General features: G+C 42.1%; 1 protein-coding gene, 1 long non-coding RNA gene and 1 other non-coding gene across 8 annotated transcripts in view; 1 reads left to right on the top strand and 2 right to left on the bottom strand.

The window, feature by feature from the left end:
- Nucleotides 1–261: 261 nt before the first annotated feature.
- On the bottom strand, nt 262–4,259 carry LOC122696390 (folate receptor beta-like). 6 transcript variants are annotated; one of them, XM_043906351.1, is made up of 5 exons: nt 4,153–4,259; nt 2,379–2,552; nt 1,116–1,304; nt 868–1,003; nt 262–716 (listed from the first exon to the last, which is right to left on the bottom strand). In XM_043906351.1, exons 2-5 carry the CDS (start codon nt 2,526–2,528, stop codon nt 430–432), a joined length of 762 nt encoding a protein of 253 aa, XP_043762286.1. In that variant the 5' UTR covers nt 2,529–2,552; nt 4,153–4,259; the 3' UTR covers nt 262–429. The 6 variants fall into 6 exon arrangements, with proteins under 6 accessions (XP_043762286.1, XP_043762316.1, XP_043762303.1 ...); XM_043906381.1 differs by lacking the exon at nt 4,153–4,259 and adding an exon at nt 3,531–3,584; XM_043906368.1 differs by lacking the exon at nt 4,153–4,259 and adding an exon at nt 3,352–3,400.
- LOC122696420 overlaps nt 4,137–21,206 on the top strand; it is a 33,457-nt gene continuing 16,387 nt past the window's right edge. The window contains exons 1-2 of the long non-coding RNA XR_006341750.1: nt 4,137–4,265; nt 15,047–15,216. This is a non-coding gene — a long non-coding RNA (uncharacterized LOC122696420). The remainder of the gene's footprint in view (nt 4,266–15,046; nt 15,217–21,206) is intronic.
- On the bottom strand, nt 16,429–16,501 carry TRNAG-UCC. The gene has a single exon. It is a non-coding gene; the product is annotated as a tRNA-Gly (tRNA).

The following is a 21,206-nucleotide window of genomic DNA, read 5'->3' as shown; positions in this document are numbered from 1 at the left end:
ATAATGTGCAGGCACTGGGCACACATGCTTTCTAGGCAACATTTCACAACTATGAGAGAAGGAAAGATTATTATCTTCATTTTATTGAGAAGGAAACTGGTTTAAGAAAAGTCAAGCAACTGATTAATTTTCACATAATGAGTAGCAGAACTGGTATTCAAGCTCATGTCTTGTTTCTCTAATCTGAAGGAATCCAAAAACTATGGAATCTGCCCTCTACTGCACACAAACTCAGAACCAAAATAATTCATCAGACTCAGATGTGCTGGTCTATTTATTAGAACTGGCTGTCAGAGAAACCCCAAGCCCCACCCTGGAGCAGGAACTGGATGACAAAGGGATGGATAATGAATGGAAGCATGCTGATGGCTCCCTCATTTGTGGGAGCTGAACTGAGCCCAGGTCATCAAACCTGGGGACAGGCTGGACTCAGTCATGGAGCCAGAGTGACAGCATCAGGGCCAGGCAGAGCAAGAGAGGTCTAATACCCTGGGGCCTGGCCTCAGCAGTCAAGGCCAAGGCATAGAATCTCGCAACCTCCTCGTTGGGGTTGCCCAGGGCAGGGTCGAACCACATCTGGATGCAGCGGCCGCTGCCCCGGCTGTAGTTGCTGAGCTTGTAGGAGTGACTCCAGAGGCCCTCACACAAGGCTGCAGGTGTGGGGAAGTAGGTCTCAAATGTGCGGCAGGTGGTCCCATTTGGACACTTATTAGATCCTGCAGGGGGAGAAAAGGTGGGCACGGACATTCTGTCCCTAGGCCCAAAGCTTAACTCTGGCCGCCCCTAGGAATCCTTGCTCAACCCCAATCCTCAGACCCCCTTTCTCCACCCCTCCCTACCCGCCCCCCCCCTGCCCCCAGCCCTCACCTGAGGTCCAGTCCCAGCCCCTGTGCCAGTTGCTCTTGCAAGTGTAGGAGGTGCGGCAGTCTTCCCACCAGCTCTGACAGTCCTCTTTGCACAGGGGCACATTCAGGAACCGTTCTTTGCGCCACTTCTGGTTCACCTGGGGGAGAGGGTAGGGGCAAAGAGGCTCAGTCAGCCAGGGATGTTGGTAGGAACAGCTATGACTGAGTTGGGGGCAGCCTGCTGGGGTGGAAGGAGGGAGACCTCAGTACCTCCTGGATCCAGGGCCCCAGATTGGGTGAGCACTCATACAAACAGTTGTCCTGAATGAAGTGGCGCTGGCAGGCGGGTTCCATCTTGCCACAGTGGTCCCAGGTAAAATTATACAAGGAGGAGGTGTCCTTGTGCAGCTCCTGACTGACTCTGGCAGAGCAGCAGGCGTTCTTCTTCCAGGGGGTGCACTGGGTGGGGAAGACATGAGACTAATTGCCTCCAGGCCACCAACTCTGCCACCTCCAGCCTCTTCCCATTTGTCTCTTCTTGCTCTCCTGTCTCAGGCAGGTTGTCCTAAGAATGCTCACTATTTAAAAAAAAAAAAAAGAATGCTCACTATTCGGACCCTTCTGTCCTTGGCCTCCAGAAACTCCTGTCTTGGGGGAGACACAGTTACAAGACTGATGGGGGCAGTGAAAGCCTGGGAGAAGCCCTGTCTTGGGAAGACAATAGCTATCATTTATACAGTGCTTGATACGTCATACAAAGTAATTTATTTATTCCCTAAAAAATAGTTACTGAGTACTTATTTTATGCCAGTTACTGTTGGAGATGCTGGGAATACAGAAGAGAACAAAACAGGCAGAAATATGTGTTCTGGTCAAGGGAGACAGTAAGAAGCTAAAAGAGAAAAAAATCAGGATCTGATCAATTATATGGATAAAATAACAGCAGGGAATAGAAATATGGAGTGATTGTTGAAATTTGAAAGAGGGTGGTTGGTTGTATTAAGCCTCATTGGAAGATGGCTTTTTGAGCAAAGGAGGAAAGGTGTACTGCATTACAGCATGCAGTAATATATGTCAAAGTCTCTCACCCTTTAAACCCCTGGGAGTGCCCACCTCAATCCTACCCCCACCGCATCACAGGGGCAAGTCCTGTCCAAATCCTCTGGGTGTCCATGTGCTTCTCTGGGCCTCAGTTTCCTCATTTGTATCAAGTGGAGGAGAACATCATCTACCCATATCACAGGACCTCTGGGAATATGAAATCGTGCGCAGAAAACACATGACACCTGGTAGGTGCTCAATAAGTGTTTATTCCACATTATTGCCAACATGGTATCCTATTCTGAGCAGTCCACCTCTAGAATCACATCAACTGCACACCCATCCTGCCTTCATCTTCTCCCACAATAGTAACTCAGGATGTGTGTGTGTAATGGAAGGGCTGACCCCCCTCCCCCCTCCCCCACCACCCTGACTTCCTCTTCCTTGTCTGAACAAGCCCCCTCTCAACCCAGAGCCACACTCCATCCTCACCTGGTTGTGTAGCTTGTCCTCAGGGCCGGGTTCTGCCTTGTGGTGCTTGGCATCCATGCACACGTTAAGCAGGTCTGTCCGGGCCCGGGCACTGCACACAGAAGTCATCCAGCCCAGAAACAGCAGAAGTGGTGTCAGTTTCCAGGGCATGTCTGTCCCTTCCTGCAGAGGCAACTGTGGAGGAGACCAAAGTCTGAAGGGAGAGAGCCCCTTGCAGGGTTCCCCCTTTGCCTCCTGCCTCAGTCTCCCCAACTCCACAGTGTAGGATGGGGTCAGACCCTGTTCCTTCTGTGCTGGGGCCCTGAGGCTCCTTGAGGCTGGAGTAGAGAAGATTGGCAAGGGCAGCAGCTCCCTCACCGTAGGTCTGGGGGGCTCAAAGGGGATCTGGGGTTAGGTTCCCTGGGGGAATCTTCCCAAGTTGGAGGAGACTCCTTGTGCCCCTACCTTCTCTCTGGACTGACTCAAGAAAAGTAACTAAATAATTCGGGTCCGTGCTCTGCTCTCCGGAAGAGAACACAGCCCTCATCCTGTGTCCAGCAAGTGCTCTGCCTTCACTCCCTTGATCACCCAGGTTTCCATGCCAGCTTAGAAACCCTGTTACCCTGGCAGGGCAGTGACCTAGCTCTGCTGAGTTCTCCAGTTCAGCATGAGGATCAAGCGAGGTAGCACACAGGATGGTGATGGTTAAGTGATACAGAAATGATGAGGGGGGTTGTTTCTAAACAGCTTTGTGCTCTCAGACTTTTTCCTTCCCTATTTTCTGAAAATCACGTCCTTCCATCGTGACTCTGGTCTCCTCAGCAACTTCTGGGCAAATTAACCAGATCCCTGCCTTTATCCTTCAAAGAACAAATGCAGGATCCTAGGACAAGGTGTTTTGCCCGATGTCCGAATCCCCGGGAATCCCCGGGCGGGAAGAGAGAAGGCTTCCAAGACAATGCAATTCTCAAAAAAAGGGAAGTTTATTACTGACTCGAGCCAGGGCTTTCTGCCGCAACCATCACAGTGGTGCAGGGTCAGAAAGCCCTGAGCAGAGGGGGTTACCCAAATTTATAAGGTATGCATAAGCGGTTAGTAGCTGGCTTAAGCGGATTGGTTACATGTTTGCAAAGCAATTTTATTGGTACAAACTTTTGCAGGCTTTTTTCAAACCTGGGCGGTTCCTGGGCTTTTCAGCTCTCCCTTTGTTTCTTACTGGGCGCATATTGATTGGCTGGCTCCAGGTTACCTGATGGGGGTAGGGAATCTTACCATTTCGGGGGAAGCTAAAACTTAGGTCCAGGCCGCCTGTCATGGTATTAACCCTGGCAGCCTCACAAAGGGACAGCAGAAAAGTCCCCCACATTGGAGTTGCTAACCAGAAAAGAACTTAAAGTCATGGGAGACACCCAGCAAAAGCGACAGCCCCCTACTCTGTTCATGACTGCCCCTCACCTTCCACCCCCTCACCCATCTGCTGCAGATCTGTTCCTTTAGATTCTGTTACCGAGGGACCTAAGAATTGATAATGGAGACCTCCCCCTCCCTCACCATCCCCCCTGTTGTTGATCCCCAAGCCCGGGTAAGGGACTCTCCAAAAATTCTTTCTGGAATTCACTTCCGTTGGCTCTGTGTTTGGAGTAAGGTCTTCCCTCCTCCAGTGTCTTCCCCTTTAAGTCGCCTTCCCCACAGGAGCCAGAGTCCTCTCTCTAAAGAGAGATATGTCTCTCCCCTGTGTGCCAACCTGCCAACTCCCCTGAGTGCCCGCCACACTTCCCTCCTTAGGGCAACTTGCCTGAGCCTCCTTTGCTACCAGTTTCACACACAGCTCTGGCTGGATTGGCCTTTCTCCAGGCTGTCCTCTGTGGTCTCCGTCCTCAGCGCAGGATAGACTGACTAAGAGCTCTGGTAAGCATAGATACAATTTCCTCTTTCAGTTCTTCTCCTGCTCTTCCTTCTTTTTGGATCCCACCCTCTCCAAGATTCCTTTAGGCTGTCAAGTGAACCATTCTTGTTTACACTCATCTCTCCATTTGTTAACTTAGTCATTCCAGGGTCCCCACATTCAACATTCATCAGAATCTAGAGTGGGCTTCCCTGGTGGCTCAGTGGTAAAGGATCTGCCTGCCAATGTAGGAGACACGGCTTCAATCCCTGATCCAGGAAGATCCCACGTGCCTCGGAGCAATTAAGCCCGGGCACCACAGCTACTGGAGTCTGCCCTCTAGAACCTGGGAACCGCAATTCCTGAGGCCCACGCACCCTAGGGCCTGTGCCCCTCAACAAAAGAAGCCACCACAATGAGAAGCCTATGCACTGCAACTAGAGAGTAGCCCCCACTCTCCACAACTAGAGAAGAGTCTGAGCAGTGATGAAGACCCAGCACAGCCAGAATAAATAAAAATTAAATTTAAATTTTAAAAAATCTAGATGATTGCTCATCTCCAAGAGGGGCTCTGAATTTTTGACCCCAAGTGCTGACTTGAGGGAAATGGGACCTAGTGAGGAAGAACACAGGCTTTGTGACCAGGATGGAACCCAGTGATAGCTCCATCTCTCCCACAGCTATAGGAAATATTACTGAATCTTTCTCAGCTTCAGTTTGCTCACAAGAAAACTGTTAAGAATTATATGTAGAAAAGTCTCTCATATACTGAGTAGGCTTAAATTTTTTTTCTTTAACTATGTGTGTGTGTATGTGTGTGTTTTCACTCAATCGTGTCCAACTCTTTGAGACCCAATAGACTATAGCCCCCCCAGGCTCCTCTGTCCATGGAATCCTTCAGGCGAGAATACTGGAGTGGGTTGCCATGCCCTTCTCCAGGGGATCTTCCTGACCTCGGGATCAAACCCAGGTCTCCTGCACTGGAGGCAGATTCTTTACTGTCTGAGCCACCAGAGAAGCCCAATTCAACTATAGTTGATTTATAATATTGTGTTAGCTTCAGATATACATCTTCATATTCTTTTCCATTGTAGGTTATTACAAGTGTGTAACTGTTATTCCCATACTCCTAATTTATTCTTCTCTATCCCCTTTCCCATTTGGTAACCATAAGTTTGTTTTCTATGTCTGTGAGTCTGTTTCTATTTTGTAAACAAGTTGATTTGTATTATTATTATGTTAGCCACACCACACAGTAATGTATTTTTTTTTAGATTCCATAGACAAGTGATATGATATTTGTCTTTTTCTACCTGACTTATTTTACTTAGTATGACAATCTGTACATCCATTCATATGCTGCAAATGGCAATAGTTCATTCTTTTTTATGGCTGAGTAGTATTTTATTGTGTGTGCATCAGTTCCTCAGTGTTGCTCAGTCATGCCCAACTCTGCGCCCATGGACTGCAGCCCACCAGGCTTCTCTGTCCATGGGATTTTCCAGGTAAGGATACTGGAGTGGGTTGCCATTTCCTTCTCCAGGGGATCTCCCCAACCCAAGGGTCAAGCCTGGGCCTCCTGCACTGCAGGCAGATTATTTATTGACCAAGTTACCAGGGAAGCCCCTGTGTGTGCATATGTGTGTGTGTAAAAACATATGTATGCACACCACATCTTCTTTATTCATTCATCTGTTGATGGACATGTAGGTTGCTTGAGAAGGCTTGAATGGCAGAAATCAGATTAATTTATGAGCAGCCAGATAAACCAGGTAGAAGTTGAGGTATAGAAGTCAAGGGTCACAGAGAAAAATTGTCTCGACTCTTGATAAATGATAATATCTTAACATCTACCATTTCTGTAAACACAATTAAGCAATTTTTTAGCCTTTTAAACAAATGTGGTAAAATATAGACTACTTAAAATTTCCTGTCTTAACTGTTTTAAGCCTGTAGTTCAGTGGTGTTAAGTATATTCATATTGTTGTGCAACACATCTCTAGGCCATTTTCATTCTATAAAACAGAAACTCTGTTTCCATTATGTCAACAGTCCCCCATTTGCTCTTCTCTCCAGTCCCTGGAAATGGCCATTCAACTTTGTATGTCTATGAATTTGGCTACTCTTTTTGTTGCTGTTGTTCATTCGCTCAGTCGTGTCCGACTGCTTACAATTCCATGGCTGCAGCATGCAAGCCTTCCCTGTCCATCAACTCCTGTAGCTTGCTCATATTTATATCCATTGAGTCGGTGATGCCATCCAAACATCTTGCCCTCCGTCATCCCCTTCTCCTCCTGCCTTCAATCTTTCCCAGCATCAGGGTCTTTTCCAATGACTCAGTTCTTTGCATCAGGTGGCCAAAGTTTTGGAGCTTCAACCTCAGCCTCAGTCTTTCCAATGAATATTCAGGATTGATTTCCTTTAGGATTGACTGGTTTGATCTCCTTGCAGTTCAAGGGACTCTGAAGAGTCTTCTCCAACACCACAGTTCAAAAGCATCAATTCTTCAGCCCTCAGCTTGCTTTATCGTCCAACTCTCACATCCATACATGACTACTGGAACAACCATAGCTTTGACTAGATGGACCTTTGTCAGCAAAGTAATGTCTCTGCTTTTTAATATGTTCTCTAGGTTTGCCACAGCTTTTCTTCCAAGGAGCAAGTGTCTTTTACTTTCATGGCTGCAGTCACCATCTGCAGTGATTTTCCCTCATATAATTGGGGTCACACATTATTTGTCCTTTTGTGTCTGTCTTATTTCACTTAGCATAATGTCCTCAAGTTTCATCCACATGTCAGAATTTCATTCCTTTTTATAGCTGAAGGGGACGACAGAGGATGAGATGGCTGGATGGCATCACTGACTCGATGGGCATGAGTTTGAGTAAACTCTGGGAGTTTGTAATGGACAGGGAGGCCTGGCGTGCTGCGATTCATGGGGTCGCAAAGAGTCAGACACGACTGAGCAACTGAACTGAACTGAATATTCCATTGTATGTATACTACAATGGATAATATTTTATCCATTCTTCCATCCTTGGACATTTGAACTGCTTCCACATTTTGCTATTGTAAAGAATGCTACCATGACATTTTCTTTTTTTTTTTTGGCCATGCCACGTGGCATGTGGGATCATAGTTTCCCTACCAGGGATTGAATGTGCACCGTGTGCGTTGGACGTGCAGAGTCTTAACCACTAGACCACCAGGAATGTATCCTGAAGAATGCTACTATGAACACAGGTATACAAGTATCTCTTTGGGACACTGCTTTTGATTCTTTTGGATATATAACCAGAAGTGGAATAGCTGGATTGTTTGGTAATTCTATTTTTAATTTTTTAAATTGTAGCATGCAGGGTCTTTTAGTCGCAGCCTGCAAACTTTTAGTTGTGACATGTGAGATCTAGCTCTCTGATCAGGGGTCAAACCCAGGCCCCCTGCCTTGGGAGCTTGGCATCTTAGCCACTGGATCACTAGGGAAGTCCCTCTATTTTTAATTTTGAAGAACTATCATACTGTTTTCCAAAATGGATGCACAATTTTATATTTCTACCAACAGTGTACAAGAATTTCAATTTCTCCACATTCTGGCCAAAACTTATTAATATCTTCTGTTTGCTTGTTTGTTTCTTTAATAGTAGCCACCCTAATGGGTATGAGGTGATATGTAACTGTGGTTTTAATTTGCATTTCTCTAATGATTAGTAATGTGGAACATTTTTTCATATGCTTGTTGGTCATTTGTATATCTTCTTTGGAGAAATGTCTATTTGTGTTATTTGCCCATTTTTAAATCAGTTTACACTTCTTTTGCTGTTAAATTATAGAAGTTCTCAATATATATTCTGGGCTAACTTATTATCAGACATATGTTCCGATTCTGTATTCTGTATGTTGCCTTTTTATTCTTTTGTCTTTTGCTGCACAGAAGTTTTAAATTTTGATGTAACCCAATTTATCTTTATTTTTTTGGTTACTTTTGCTATCATATCTAAGAAATTATTGAAGCTCTTTCTCTAAGTTCTCTTATGGAGTTTTATAGTTATAGCTCTTATGTTTAGGTCTTTGATCCATTTTTGAGTTAATTTGTATGTGGTGTAAAATAAGGTTTCAACCTAATTTTTCTGCATGTGAATATTGAGTTGTGCCCCAGCACCATCTCTTGAAAAGATTATTCTTTCCCCTATTGCATTGTCTTGGCACTGTTGTCAAAAATCTGGGCTCTAGGTTCTATCCTATCTATCTATCTATCCTTCTGCTACTCCTGCATTGTCTTATTGTTTGTAGTAAGTTTTAAAATCAGGAAGTGTGAGTCTCCTCAAATTTGCTGAACTCACTTGTTAATAATCATGTGTTTGAGGATTCCTTAGGATTTTCTATACAGAATGTCATGTTATCTGTGAATAAAAATAGTTTTACTTCTTGCTTTCCAATTTGTGTGTTTCTTATCTCTTTTTCTTCACTAATAGCCCTAGCTACAACCTTTATACAGCATTGAATAGACAAGATGTGAGTTATAATTGTCTTATTGCTGACGTTAGGGGTAAAGCCCTTTGGCTTAGAACAGGATGTTAGCTGTGGGTTTTTCATAGAAGTCCTTTATCACATTGGGGAAAATCACTTCTATTCCTAGTTGGTTCAGTGTTTTATTTTGTTTTTTTAATTAAAGGATTTTGTCAAATGGTGTTCCTGCGTCCACTGAGATGATCATGTGGTTTGTATTTTATTCTAGTAATATGGTGTATTAAACCAATTGATTTTGAGATGCTAAACCAAGTTACATTCTTTAGATTCTCCCAGTTTGTAATGGTGTATAATCCTTTTCTATATGCTGCTGAATTCTTTGATGTTTTGTTGAGAAGATTCACATCTTTATTCATAAAAGATGTTGTCCTGTAGTTTTCTTTTCTTTATTTTGTTTAATTTTATACCAGGGTAATACTGGTCTCATAGAATGAGTTGGGGGGGTGTTCTCTCCTTTTTTTTTTTTTAAGAATTTGCAAAGAATTGGTATTCATTATGCTTCAAACATTTGGTAGAATGCATCACTGAGGCCATCTGGGTCTGAACTTTTCTTTGAGGAAGTTTTAAAATTACTAATTCAGGGACTTTCCTGGTGGTCCAGTGGTTAAGATTCTGAGCTTCCATGGCAGGGGGTGCAGGTTCTGATCAGAATACTGAAATCCCACATGCCGAGGCATGGTCAAAATTAATTAACTAACTGATTTTTAAAAAACGAATTCAGTCTCTTTACTTTTTATGCCTGTTAAGTCACTTCAGTTGTGTCCAACTCTTTGCGACCATATGAACCATAGTCTGACAGGCTCCTCTGTCCATAGGATTCTCTAAGCAAGAATACTGGACTGAGTTGCTATTTCCTCCTCCAGGGGATCTTTCCTGCCCAGGGACTGAACCCAGGTCTCCTGCATTGCAGGCAGATTCTTTACTGCCTGAGCCACCAGGGAAGCCCCTTTATTCGTTATGGGTATATTTAAATGTTTTACTTATTTGTGTGTCATCTTTGATAGTTTGTGCTTTTCTAGGAATTTGTCCATTTCATTTGTGTTGTTATCTATTGACTTACAGTTGTTCATAATATTCTGTTACAATGCTTTTTATTTCTGTGAGAATAATAGTAATATCCCCTCTTTTATTCCTGATTTTAATAATTTGATTCTTCTCTCTTTTTTTCTTGAAATCAATGTAGCTAAAGACATATCAATTTTGTTGACTTTTTCAGAGAACCAATTTTTGGTTTTCCTCATTTTCTCTGTTGTTTTTGTACCCTCTGTTCCATTTATTTTTGCTTCACTCGTTATTTTTTTGTTCTGATGGCTTTGAGTTTATTTTGTTTTATTTTATTTAGTCTGTTTTTATTTTTTTAAGGTAATAGGTTAGGTTACTGATTTAAAATCTTTTTTTTTTTTTTAAATATAGGCTTTTATGCACTAGATTTCCTTCTAAACAATTCTTTAGCTGTATCCAATAAGTTTTGATCTTTTAAAAATTTTTATTTATTTATTTTATTTTTGGCTGTGTTGTGTCTTCATTGCTGCCTGTGGGCTTTCTCTAGTTGTGAAGAGTAGGAGCTACTTTCTAGTTGCCATGTGCAGGCTTCTCATTGCAGTGATATCTTTTGTTTCAGAGCACATGCTATAGGCCTGAGGGTTTCAATAGTTGTAGTGCCAGGGCTTAATTGCTCTGTGGCCTGTGAGATTTTCCAGACCAGGGATCAAACTTGTGTCCCCTGGCAGGCAGATTCTTAACCACTGGACCACTGGGGAAGTCCCATAACATAATATATATATATATATATATATATATATATATATTTTATCATTTATTTGTATTAGTTGGAGGCTAATTACTTTACAATAAATATATTTTTTAAATTTTGAATTATAACTGTTCATTGGGCTTCCTTCGTGGCTTAGCTGGTAAAGAATCTACCTGTACTGTGGGAGACCTGGGTTCGATCCCTGGGTTGGGAAGATCCCCTGGAGAAGGGAAAGGCTACCCACTCCAGTATTCTGACCTGGAGAATTCCATGGACCGTATAGTCAATGGGGTCACAAAAGTTGAACCCGAACTGTTCATTGTGGGAAGGCTAGATTGACTTTTGCTTATTGACCTTATGTCCTCCAAACTTGTTATAATCACTTATTAGCTCCAGGAGTTTTTTGGTCAGTTCTTGCGGATTTTCTACATAGGCGAACATGTCATCTACTAGCAAAGACACTTTTTCTCCCTCCCCAACTTGTATAGCTTTAATTTCTTTTCTCATCCTAAGCGTTGGTTAGAACTTCCAGTATCCTATTGAAAAGGAGTGGTGAGGAGAGACATCCTTCTTGGGAAAGCCTCAAGTTTCTCACTATGACATGTTAGCTCTAGGGCTTTTTGTAGATATTCTTTATCAAGTTGAGGAAGTTCTAGTAAATTTTTGATTTCGATTATTGTACTGTTCTGCTCCAGAATTTTCTATTTCCTTTTTAAATAATTTATATCTCATGGCTATTCTGTATTTGGTGAGATGTCATTTTCATATTTTCCTTGAATTCCTTAGACCCAATTTCCTCTAGTTCTTATTTATAAAACCTGATTTAAAGGTATTATATCTTAATACCTTATCTTTGTCTAATAAGTCCAACATCTGGGCTTCCTCAGGGGTAGTTTTTATTGACTACTTTTTTCTCTTTGCTTGGGATGTGCTTTCCTATTTCTTTGTATGTCCAACATTTTTTGCTGAAAACTGGATATTTTAGATAATATACATGACAACTTCAGAAATCATATCTTTTCAACCAGAGCTTGCTGTTAGTGCTGTTTATTTGTTTATTGATTTTCATGGACTACTTCTATAAAGTCTGTTCTGGTACATGGTAGTCACTGAAGTTTCTGCCTGGTTAGCTCAGTTGTCAGCCAATGACTGGACAGAGCTTTCCTTAAATGCCTTGAAGAAATGTCTCCTACTGTTTGCTAAGGGATTCTGTATGTTGGTTCAGGCAAGCTTCAAATGCTCTAGCAGTTTACTCTGCCTTATTCATCACTACCTGCATGAGCAAGCCCTCAAGGTCACCAGAGTTAAGGGACTGGTGCCTTCTCAGGTATTTCCTGGACATATCAGTTCTGCAAATGCACATAAATTTTAGGATTCCCAGGTAGATGTCAGAACTTTTCAAAGCTCTCTCTTGGTTTCTCATTCCCTAATATTACTTTTAAGTTTTTTTTTTTTAAATCATGCCTCTTGTTTGCCACAACTGGTAGGAAGCTGCGATGTCAAATAATTAGCTGTGGATTTTTTAGACAAACACCTGGGGATGGGGTTTCTCACTGCGTGGGCTCTGAGTCAGACAAGCCCTGTGAATGGAGCTCTTCACAGAGCTTCTAGACAGATCAAGCAGCGACAGTTCTCTTGTAACAGAGCATTTTGGGGAGTTTCACACCCACTCTGCCCCCTCTAGTGGCTGCTAGGTCACTGGTTTTTGTAGTTACTCGAGATGTGAGACTGCCGATTTTGGATACTACTGTGGCGTTGCGGAGAGGAGGATGGGAAAAAGCAAATAAAAATGCCACAAAGTTCACTGTTGCTAGTGATATTTGGCCATTTTTCTTGAATAAATTCTCCTTAGATTTTTGAAAGCTTTGATTAATTTCCAGAGTTCTGGAAAAGTTGGTTTTGACAAGTTTTTCCAGTGTTACTACTTTTATGGAGGAGTGGATTTTCAGATGTTCTGACTCTGTCATTCCAGAAGTTCTTCTTCAGATTCCTTCTATTTAAAGAAGCAGAAAGCTTTAAATAATATTGGTCACTTGTAAGTAAAATGGTCTTTGAGTATACAGTCTACTGTTAAAATGAATAATGTTTTTCCTATATGTTTTGCACATATAGCAAAGTTGTCCTTACCAACCTAAATTTGAACTTACTTAAATATATATATATATATATATATTTTATATTTATTTGGCTGTGTTGGGTCTTAGTTGCAGTGCGTGGGCTCTAGAGCACATGGGCTCAGTAGCTCCAGAATGCGATTTAGTTGCCCCACTGCACGTGAAATCTTGGTTCCACAACCAGGGCTCGAACCGGGTCCACTGTGTTGGAAGGTGGATTCTTAACCACTGGACCACCAGGGAAGTCCCTGAATTTGAACTTTCACTTTTCAAAAAACATGTTAATTTTGAGGGCCTTATACTAACTTGCATCATGCTCTTAGGTCATGATATAACATAAAACAGTAGGATCCCTCATTTCTAGAGAAGTTAAACTCTTAGTGACAGGTTGTTACAAAATATGGTTGTCATATTAATAATACAGCCAAAAGTGGGGCTATTTCCTGACAACACTTTTTTTGTTTGCTTGTTTCCCTTCTCCAAGATCAGGTCCTAAATTCAGAATAATAAACCTATCAAGACATATTTTATACCAAAATCATCTTGGAACTTACCAGACAGCTGCTAGAATACATAAAAAATTTGCTCCCTCTTGGCACAGCACTCATAAGTAAAGAAGGAGACAAGGGAGACAAGGAGGGATGCTAAAAATAGGTATAATTGGTATGCTCCATGTTTTAAAATCCAGCTTATCAGTATTATGAGAGCTTCCCTGTACATCGTGTTCACGTTGTGGAGAACGATGTTAGAGCAAAGAAAAGAACTCATCCTTTCTAGAGGATTTTTATACGAGGTAATGGATTATGACTGTGAATGTTTAGTGATTGCGGACTTTCCCAGAAGAGTAAAAAGCACACTCATTTTCATAAGTAAGGGTTTGCATGATGACTGTCAACAAATCTATTTTCAGGATGATTTTATTCTTTATTTTAAGATAATATTCTATTATTGATAGGAATTTTTATGTACAACTTTCAAAATGGCCTGTAAGGTCCTCAAGATTTCTAAATACATCCACTGCCCATCATTTACAGAGCTGAGGCAAATAGAGAGGACAAATGGAATTATGAAAAACAGGTTGGTTAAATTGGCTGAGAAGACAGACTCTCCTTGTCCACCTCTCCCTTTCCAGGTTCTAATAATATGTTCTCCTCAAAACAGCCATCAACTGAGACCTCATGGAATACAGCAGTCAGCAGTAGGTTCATGCTCTGTTGGTGCAAAAGAAATTGCAGTTTAAATCATTGTAACTATGCCTAAACACACCTTTATTAATCAAAACAGGAGTGATCACAATCAACATATTTTTGCCAGTGAGAAATAAGCTTGTTTATTCCTGTAGCATAAAATTTGTGCTTCAGGATTCAGTGAACTCCTAGAAGCATTTTCTGCCTTCTGCTGGTTGTGGAAGCATTTTCCCTGCAAAAGTTGTCAAGATGCTTGAAGAAGTGGTTGTTCGTCGGCGAGAGGTCAGGTGAAAATGGCGGACGAGGCAAAACTTCATAGCCCAGTTCGTTCAACTTTTGAAGCATGGTTGTGCGATGTGTGGTTGGGCATTGTCCTGGACTAGAATTGGGTCCTTTCTGTTGAACAGTGCTGGCTGCAGGTGCTGCAGTTTTCAATGCCTCTTAGCAATTTGCTAAGCATACTTCTCAGATGTCATGATTTTGCCAGGATTCAGAAAACGGTAGTGGATCAGACAGGCGGCAGCCGACCACCAAACAGTAACCATGTTTGGAACTTCTCAGTCCAGCCACTGAGTTGGTCATCTCCGGTTGTCATATAAAATCCACTTTGCTTCGCATGTCACAATCCAATTGAGAAATGGTTCATTGTTGTTGCATAGAATAAGAGAAGATGACACTTCAAAACAATGATTTTTTGATTTGCGGTCAGCTCATGAGGCACCCACTTATTGAGCTTTTTCATCTTTCCAATTTGCTTCAAATGCCAGATGACTGTAGAATGGTCGATGTTGAGTTCTTCAGCAACTTCTCATGTCATTGTGAGAGGATCAGCTTTGATGATGCTCTCAGTTGGTTGTTGTCAACTTCAGGTGGCCAGCGACTGTACTCACCTTCAAGGCTCTCATCTCCTTTGCAAAACTTCTTGAACCACCACTGCACTGTATGTTCATTAGCCATTCCTGGGCCAAATGTGTTGTTGATGTTGTGAGTTCTCTCTGCTGCTTTATGACCTGTTTTGAACTCGAATAAAAAAATTGCTTAAATTTGCGTTTTGTCTAACATCATTTCCAATGCAAAAAATGCAATTAGTTTTGCACCAACTTGAAATTACACCCCAGTGAACATTCTTCTCTCTTTTATTCTGATATTAGAAATTAATAGATTGACCAAATCTTGGTTCCTGCTAACAAGGGTTTCTCTTCTCTCCTCTTGTTTTTCTAAAGATCCTACCATAATTGACTGACTGGAAAATAGACTCATGAATCTGATGTCACCACCATAAACTAGCACTTGAATGATTTACCCTGTCAGAGCCTTGGAATTTGAAATTTCCAGAAAAATTCTAGCCCCAAAGAAGGAGACGTCTATGGAGACAGATTCAAGACACAAACAGGTAATCAAAATTATTTTTAAAGAATTAGGGAAGTTGATGAAGGCTATATGATTGTGGTCATTGTGTTGGTATTTTTGGTAATGTGCTTCATGTTCTTTTTTTGATTAGTCATTTGATACAGCCCTTTTTCTTTCTCCTGGCTGTGGTCTCTAACCCTCAATTTAGTAGAGCATACTTGTGCCAACCACAATAAACATTCTCCCTAAAAAAATTCTTGGTCAATGGGCCACTCTCCTAAGCATCCACATTGGTATCGTCTACAACTATTCCAAGAACTGACTTCCTCCTTTATTGCCACGTTGGTCCAACAAATCTCTCAAAGTTCATGATGGAATAGAGTTTGGCTCAGATGATAGATTTTTATGGAGCCAGTCACTAAATTCCTTAGTATATATCCCCTCATGAATACACTAAACAGAAATTCAAAAATGTGTAAAATTCCTTATATACTACCATTGCAAGGGAGTGTATTCTATAGGCAATCATTCATTTATTCATCCATGTATTTATTCATTTTGCATATCATAAAAATTACACATTTAACGCTTACAATGATTTTCCAGAGTGGTGCAACCTCAACATAAATGAGCTTTAGCACATTTTCATCCCTGCTTATGCCCATTTATAGTTAATCCCTGTTCCTAAATCCAGCCCCAGGCAAACACTAGTCTACTTTCTGTCTCTATAAGTTTGCCTTTTCTGGGACTAATGGACTTTCACCTAGCATAAGGTTTTTACACTTCACACATAACGTAGCATGTACCAATAGTTCATTACTTTTTATTGCTAAATAGCATTTTGTTGTATGGCTACAACACATTTTGTCTATCTACTCACTAGTTCATGGACATTGAAGTTATTTTCGGTTTGGGGCTTTTATGAATAATGCTGCTATGAACATCCACATTTGTGGATTTGTATTTTCATTTCTCTTGAGTAATTGCTTAGAAGTAGAATCAATGGGCTTTGCTTAACTTTTTGAGAAACTACCACATTGTTTTCCAAAGGACTGTGCTATTTCACATTCCCATTAGCAATACAGGCTGGTTCTAGTTTCCCTTCATCTTGGTGAACATTTGTCATTGCCTGTCTTTTTTTTCCTAAGTATTTATTTATTTGGCTGTACTGGGTCTTAGTTGTGGCCCACAGGATCTTTGCTGCAGATGTGGGATTTTTAGTTTCAGCACGTGACCTCTTAGCTATGGGATCTAGTTCCCTGACCACGGATCGAACCTGGGCCCTCTGCATTGGAGGCGCAGAGTCTTAACCACTGGACCACCAGGGAAGTACCTGCCTGTTTTATTTATTGTAACTATTCTAGTGGGTATGAAGTGGTACCTCATTGTCATTTTAATTTTACATTGTAATTTTAATTTTAAACAACAGAATGATCTGTTTCGAAGGCAAACCATTCAATATCATAGTAATCCCAGTCTATGCCCCAACCAGGAATGCTGAAGAAGCTGAAGTTGAACCATTCTATGAAGACCTACAAGACCTTCTAGAACTAACACCCTAAAAAGGTGTCCTTTTCATTATAGGGGACTGGAATGCAAAAGTAGGCAGTCAAGGATACCTGGATTAACAGGCAAATTAGGCCTTGGATTACAAAACAAAGCAGGTCAGAGGCTAACAGACTGTTGCCAAGAGAATGCACTGGTCATAGCAAACACCCTCTTCCAACAACACAGGAGAAGACTACCCACGAACATCACCAGATGGTCAATACCGAAATCAGATTGATTATATTCTTTGCAGCCAAAGATGAAGAATATAGTCAGGAAAAACAAGATCGGGAGCTGACTGTGGCTCAGATCATGAACTCCTTATTGCAAAATTCAGACTTAAATTGAAGAAAGTAGGGAAAACCACTAGACCATTCAGTTCAGTTCAGTTTAGTCGCTCAGTCATGCCCGACTCTTTGCGACCCCATGAACTGCAGCACACCAGGCCTCCCTGTCCATCACCAACTCCCAGAGTCCACCCAAACCCATGTTCATTGAGTCGATGATGCCATCCAACCATCTCATCCTCTGTCGTCCCCTTCTCCTCCTGCCCTCAATCTTTCCCAGCATCAGGGTCTTTTCCAGTGAGTCAGCTCTTCACATCACGTGGCCAAAGTATTGGAGTTTCAGCTTCAGCATCAGTCCTTCCGATGAAGACTCAGGACTGATCTCCTTTAGGATGGACTGGTTGGATCTCCTTGCAGTCAAAGGGACTCTCAAGAGTCTTCTCCAACACCACAGTTCAAAAGCATCGGTTCTTTGGCACTCAGCTTTCTTCATAGTCCAACTCTCACACTCATACATGACTACAGGAAAAACCATAGCCTTGACTAGATAGACCTTTATTGGCAAAGTAATGTATCTGCTTTTTAATATGCTGTCTAGGTTGTCATAACTTTCCTTCCAAGGAGTAAGCATCTTTTAATTTCATGGCTGCAATCACCATCTGCAGTGATTTTGGAGCCCAGAAAAATAAAGTCAGCCACTATTTCCACTGATTGGGGGCAGACAAACTGAAACTACAGTCACGGACTAGTAGCCAATCTGATTACATGACCACAGCCTTGTCTAACTCAATGAAACTAAGCCATGCCTTATGGGGCCAACCAAGACGGAAAGGTCATGGTGGAGAGGTCTGACAGAATGTGGTCCACTGGAGAAGGGAATGGCAAACCACTTCAGTATTCTTGCCTTGAGAACCCCATGAACAGTATGAAAAGGCAAAAAGATAGGACACTGAAAGACCGTTCAGGTATGACCTAAATCAAATCCCTTACAATTATACAGTGGAAGTGACAAATAGATTCAAGGGATTAGATCTGATAGAGTGCCTGATGAACTATGGACGGAAGTTTGTGACATTGTACAGGAGGCCGTGATCAAGACCATCCCCAAAAAGACGAAATGCAAAAAGGCAAAATGGTTGTCTGAGGAGTCCTTACAAATAGCTGAGAAAAGAAGAGAAGTGAAAGGCAAAGGAGAAAAGGAATGATATACCCATTTGAATGCAGAGTTCCAAAGAATAGCAAGGAGAGATAAGAAAGCCTTCCTTAGTGATCAGTACAAAGAAATAGAGGAAAAAAACAGAATGGGAAAGACTAGAGATCTCTTCAAGAAAATTAGAGATACCAAGAGAACATTTCATGCAAAGATGGACTCAATAAAGGACAGAAATGGTATGGACCTAAGAGAAGCAGAAGATATTAAGAAGAGGTGGCAAGAATACACAGAAGAACTGTACAAAAAAGATCTTCATGACCCAGATAACCACAATGGTGTGATCACTCACCTAGAGCCAGACATCCTAGAATGCAAAATCAAGTGGGCCTTAGGAAGCATCACTATGAACACAGCTAGTGGAGGTGATGGAATTCCAGCTGAGCTATTTCAAATCCTAACAGATGATGCTGTGAAAGTGCTGCACTCAATATGCCAACAAATCTGGAAAACTCAGCAGTGGCCACAGGACCAGAAAAGGTGAGTTTTCATCCCAATCCCAAAGAAAGGCAATGTCAAAGACTGCTCAAACTACCACAGATTGCACTCATTCACACGCTAGCAAGGTAATGCTCAAAATTCTCCAAGCCAGGCTTCAACAGGACATGAACCATGAACTTCCAGATGTTCAAGCTGGATTTAGAGAAGGCAGAGGAACCAGAGATCAAATTGCCAACATCCATTGGCTCATCAAAAAAGCAAGTGACTTCCAGAAAAACATCTACTTCTGCTTTATTGACTATGTTAAAGCCTTTGACTGTGTGGATCTCAACAAATGGTGGAAAATTCTTCAAGAGATGGGAATACCAGACCACCTCACCTGCCTCCTGAGAAATCTATATGCAGGTCAAGAAGCAACAGTTAGAACTGGACACGGAACAACAGACTGGTTCCAAATCAGGGAAGGACTATGTCAAAGCTGTATGTTGTCACCTTGCTTATTTAACTTATATGCAGAATATATCATGAGAAATGCTGGGCTGGATGAAGCACAAGCTGGAATCAAGATTGCTGGGAGAAATCAATAACCTCAGATATGCAGATGATACCACCCTTATGGCAGAAAGCAAAGAAGAACTAAAGAGCCTCTTGATGAAAGGGAAAGAGGAGAGTGAAAAAGTAGGCTTAAAACTCAACATTCAGAAAACTAAGATCATGGCATCTGGTCCCATCACTTCATGGGAAATAGATGGGGAAACAGTGGAAACAGTGTCAGACTTTATTTTGGGGGGCTCCAAAATCACTGCAGATGGTGACTGAAGCCATAAAATTCAAAGATGCTTGCTCCTTGGAAGAAAAGTTATGACCAACCTAGACAGCATATTAAAAAGTAGAGACATTACTTTGCCAACAAAGGTCCATCTAGTCAAAGCTATGGTTTTTCCAGTAGTCATGTATGGGTGTGAGAGTTGGACTATAGAGAAAGCTGAGTGCCAAAGAATTGACGCTTTTGAGCTGTGGTGTTGGAGAAGACTCTTGAGAGTCCCTTTGACTGCAAGGAGATCCAACCAGTCCATCCTAAAAGAGATCAGTCCTGGATGTTCATTGGAAGGACTGATGTTGAAGCTGAAACTCCAATACTTTGGCCACCTAATGTGAAGAGCTGACTCATTTGAAAAGACCCTGATGCTGGGAAAGATTGAGGGCAGAAGGAGAAGGGGATGACAGAGGATGAAATGGTTGGATGGCATCACCAACTCACTGGACATGGGTTTGGGTAGACTCTGGGAGTTGGTGATGGACAGGGAGGCCTGGTGTGCTGCAGTTCATGGGGTTGCAAAGAGTCGGACACGACTGAGCGACTGAACTGAACTGGACCATAAAGAAGGCTGAGTGCCAAAGAATTGATGCTTTTGAATTGTGGTGCTGGAGAAGACTTAGAATCCCTTCAGTTCAGTTTAGTCACTCAGTCATATCCAACCCTGCAATCCCATGGACTGCAGCAGACCAGGCTTCCCTGCCCATCACCAACTCCCTAAGCTTGCTCAAACTCATGCCTATTGAGTTGGTGATGCCATCTAACTATCTCATCCTCTGTGGTCCCCTTCTCCTCCTACCTTCAATCTTCCCCATCATCAGGGTCTTTTCCAATGAGTCAGTTTTTCACATCAGGTGGCCAAAGCATTGGAGCTTCAGCTTCAGCATCAGTCCTTCCAATGTATATTCAGGATTGATTTCCTTTAGGATTGACTGGTTTGATCTCCTTGAAACCCAAGGGACTCTCAAGGGTCTTCAACACCACGGTTCAAAAGCAACAGTTCTTCAGTGCTCAGCTTGCTTTATGGTCCAGCTTTCACATCCATACATGACTACTGGAAAAAACCATAGCTTTCCCTATGCGGACCTTTGTTGGCAAAGTAATGTCTTTGCTTTTTAATATGCTGTCTAGATTGGTCAGAGTTTTTCTTCCAAGGAGCAAGCATCTTTTAATTTCATGGCTGCAGTCACCATCTGCAGTGATTTTGGAGCCCAAGAAAATGAAACCTGTCACTGTTTCCATTGATTCCATATCTATTTGCCATGAAGTGATGGGACCCGATGCCATGATCTTCATTTTTTGAATGTTGAGTTTTAAGCCTACTTTTTCACTCTCCTCTTTCATCCTCATCAAGAGGCTCTTTAGTTCCTCTTTGCTTTCTGCATCAGGGTGGTGTTATCTGCATATCTGAGGTTATTGATATTTCTCCTGGCAATCTTGATTGCCTTGGACAGCAGTGAAAAGATCAAACCAGTCAATCCTAAAGGAAATCAACCCTGAATATTCATTGAAAGGACTGTTGCTAAAGCTGAAGTTCCAATACTTAGGCCAACTGATGTGAAGAGCCAACTCATCAGAAAAGACCCTGATTCTGGGAAAGACTGAGGGCAAGAGGAGAAGGGGGAACAGAGGATGCGATGGTTGGATGGCATCACCAACTCAATGGACATGAATTTGATCAAACTCCCGGAATTAGTAAAGGACAGAGAAGCCTGGCATGCTGCAGTCCG

The sequence above is a fragment of the Cervus elaphus genome, chromosome 1 (assembly GCF_910594005.1).
Source record: "Cervus elaphus chromosome 1, mCerEla1.1, whole genome shotgun sequence".
In the NCBI taxonomy this organism is placed as follows: domain Eukaryota; kingdom Metazoa; phylum Chordata; class Mammalia; order Artiodactyla; family Cervidae; genus Cervus; species Cervus elaphus.
This window is presented reverse-complemented; position numbering and strand designations above follow the sequence as displayed.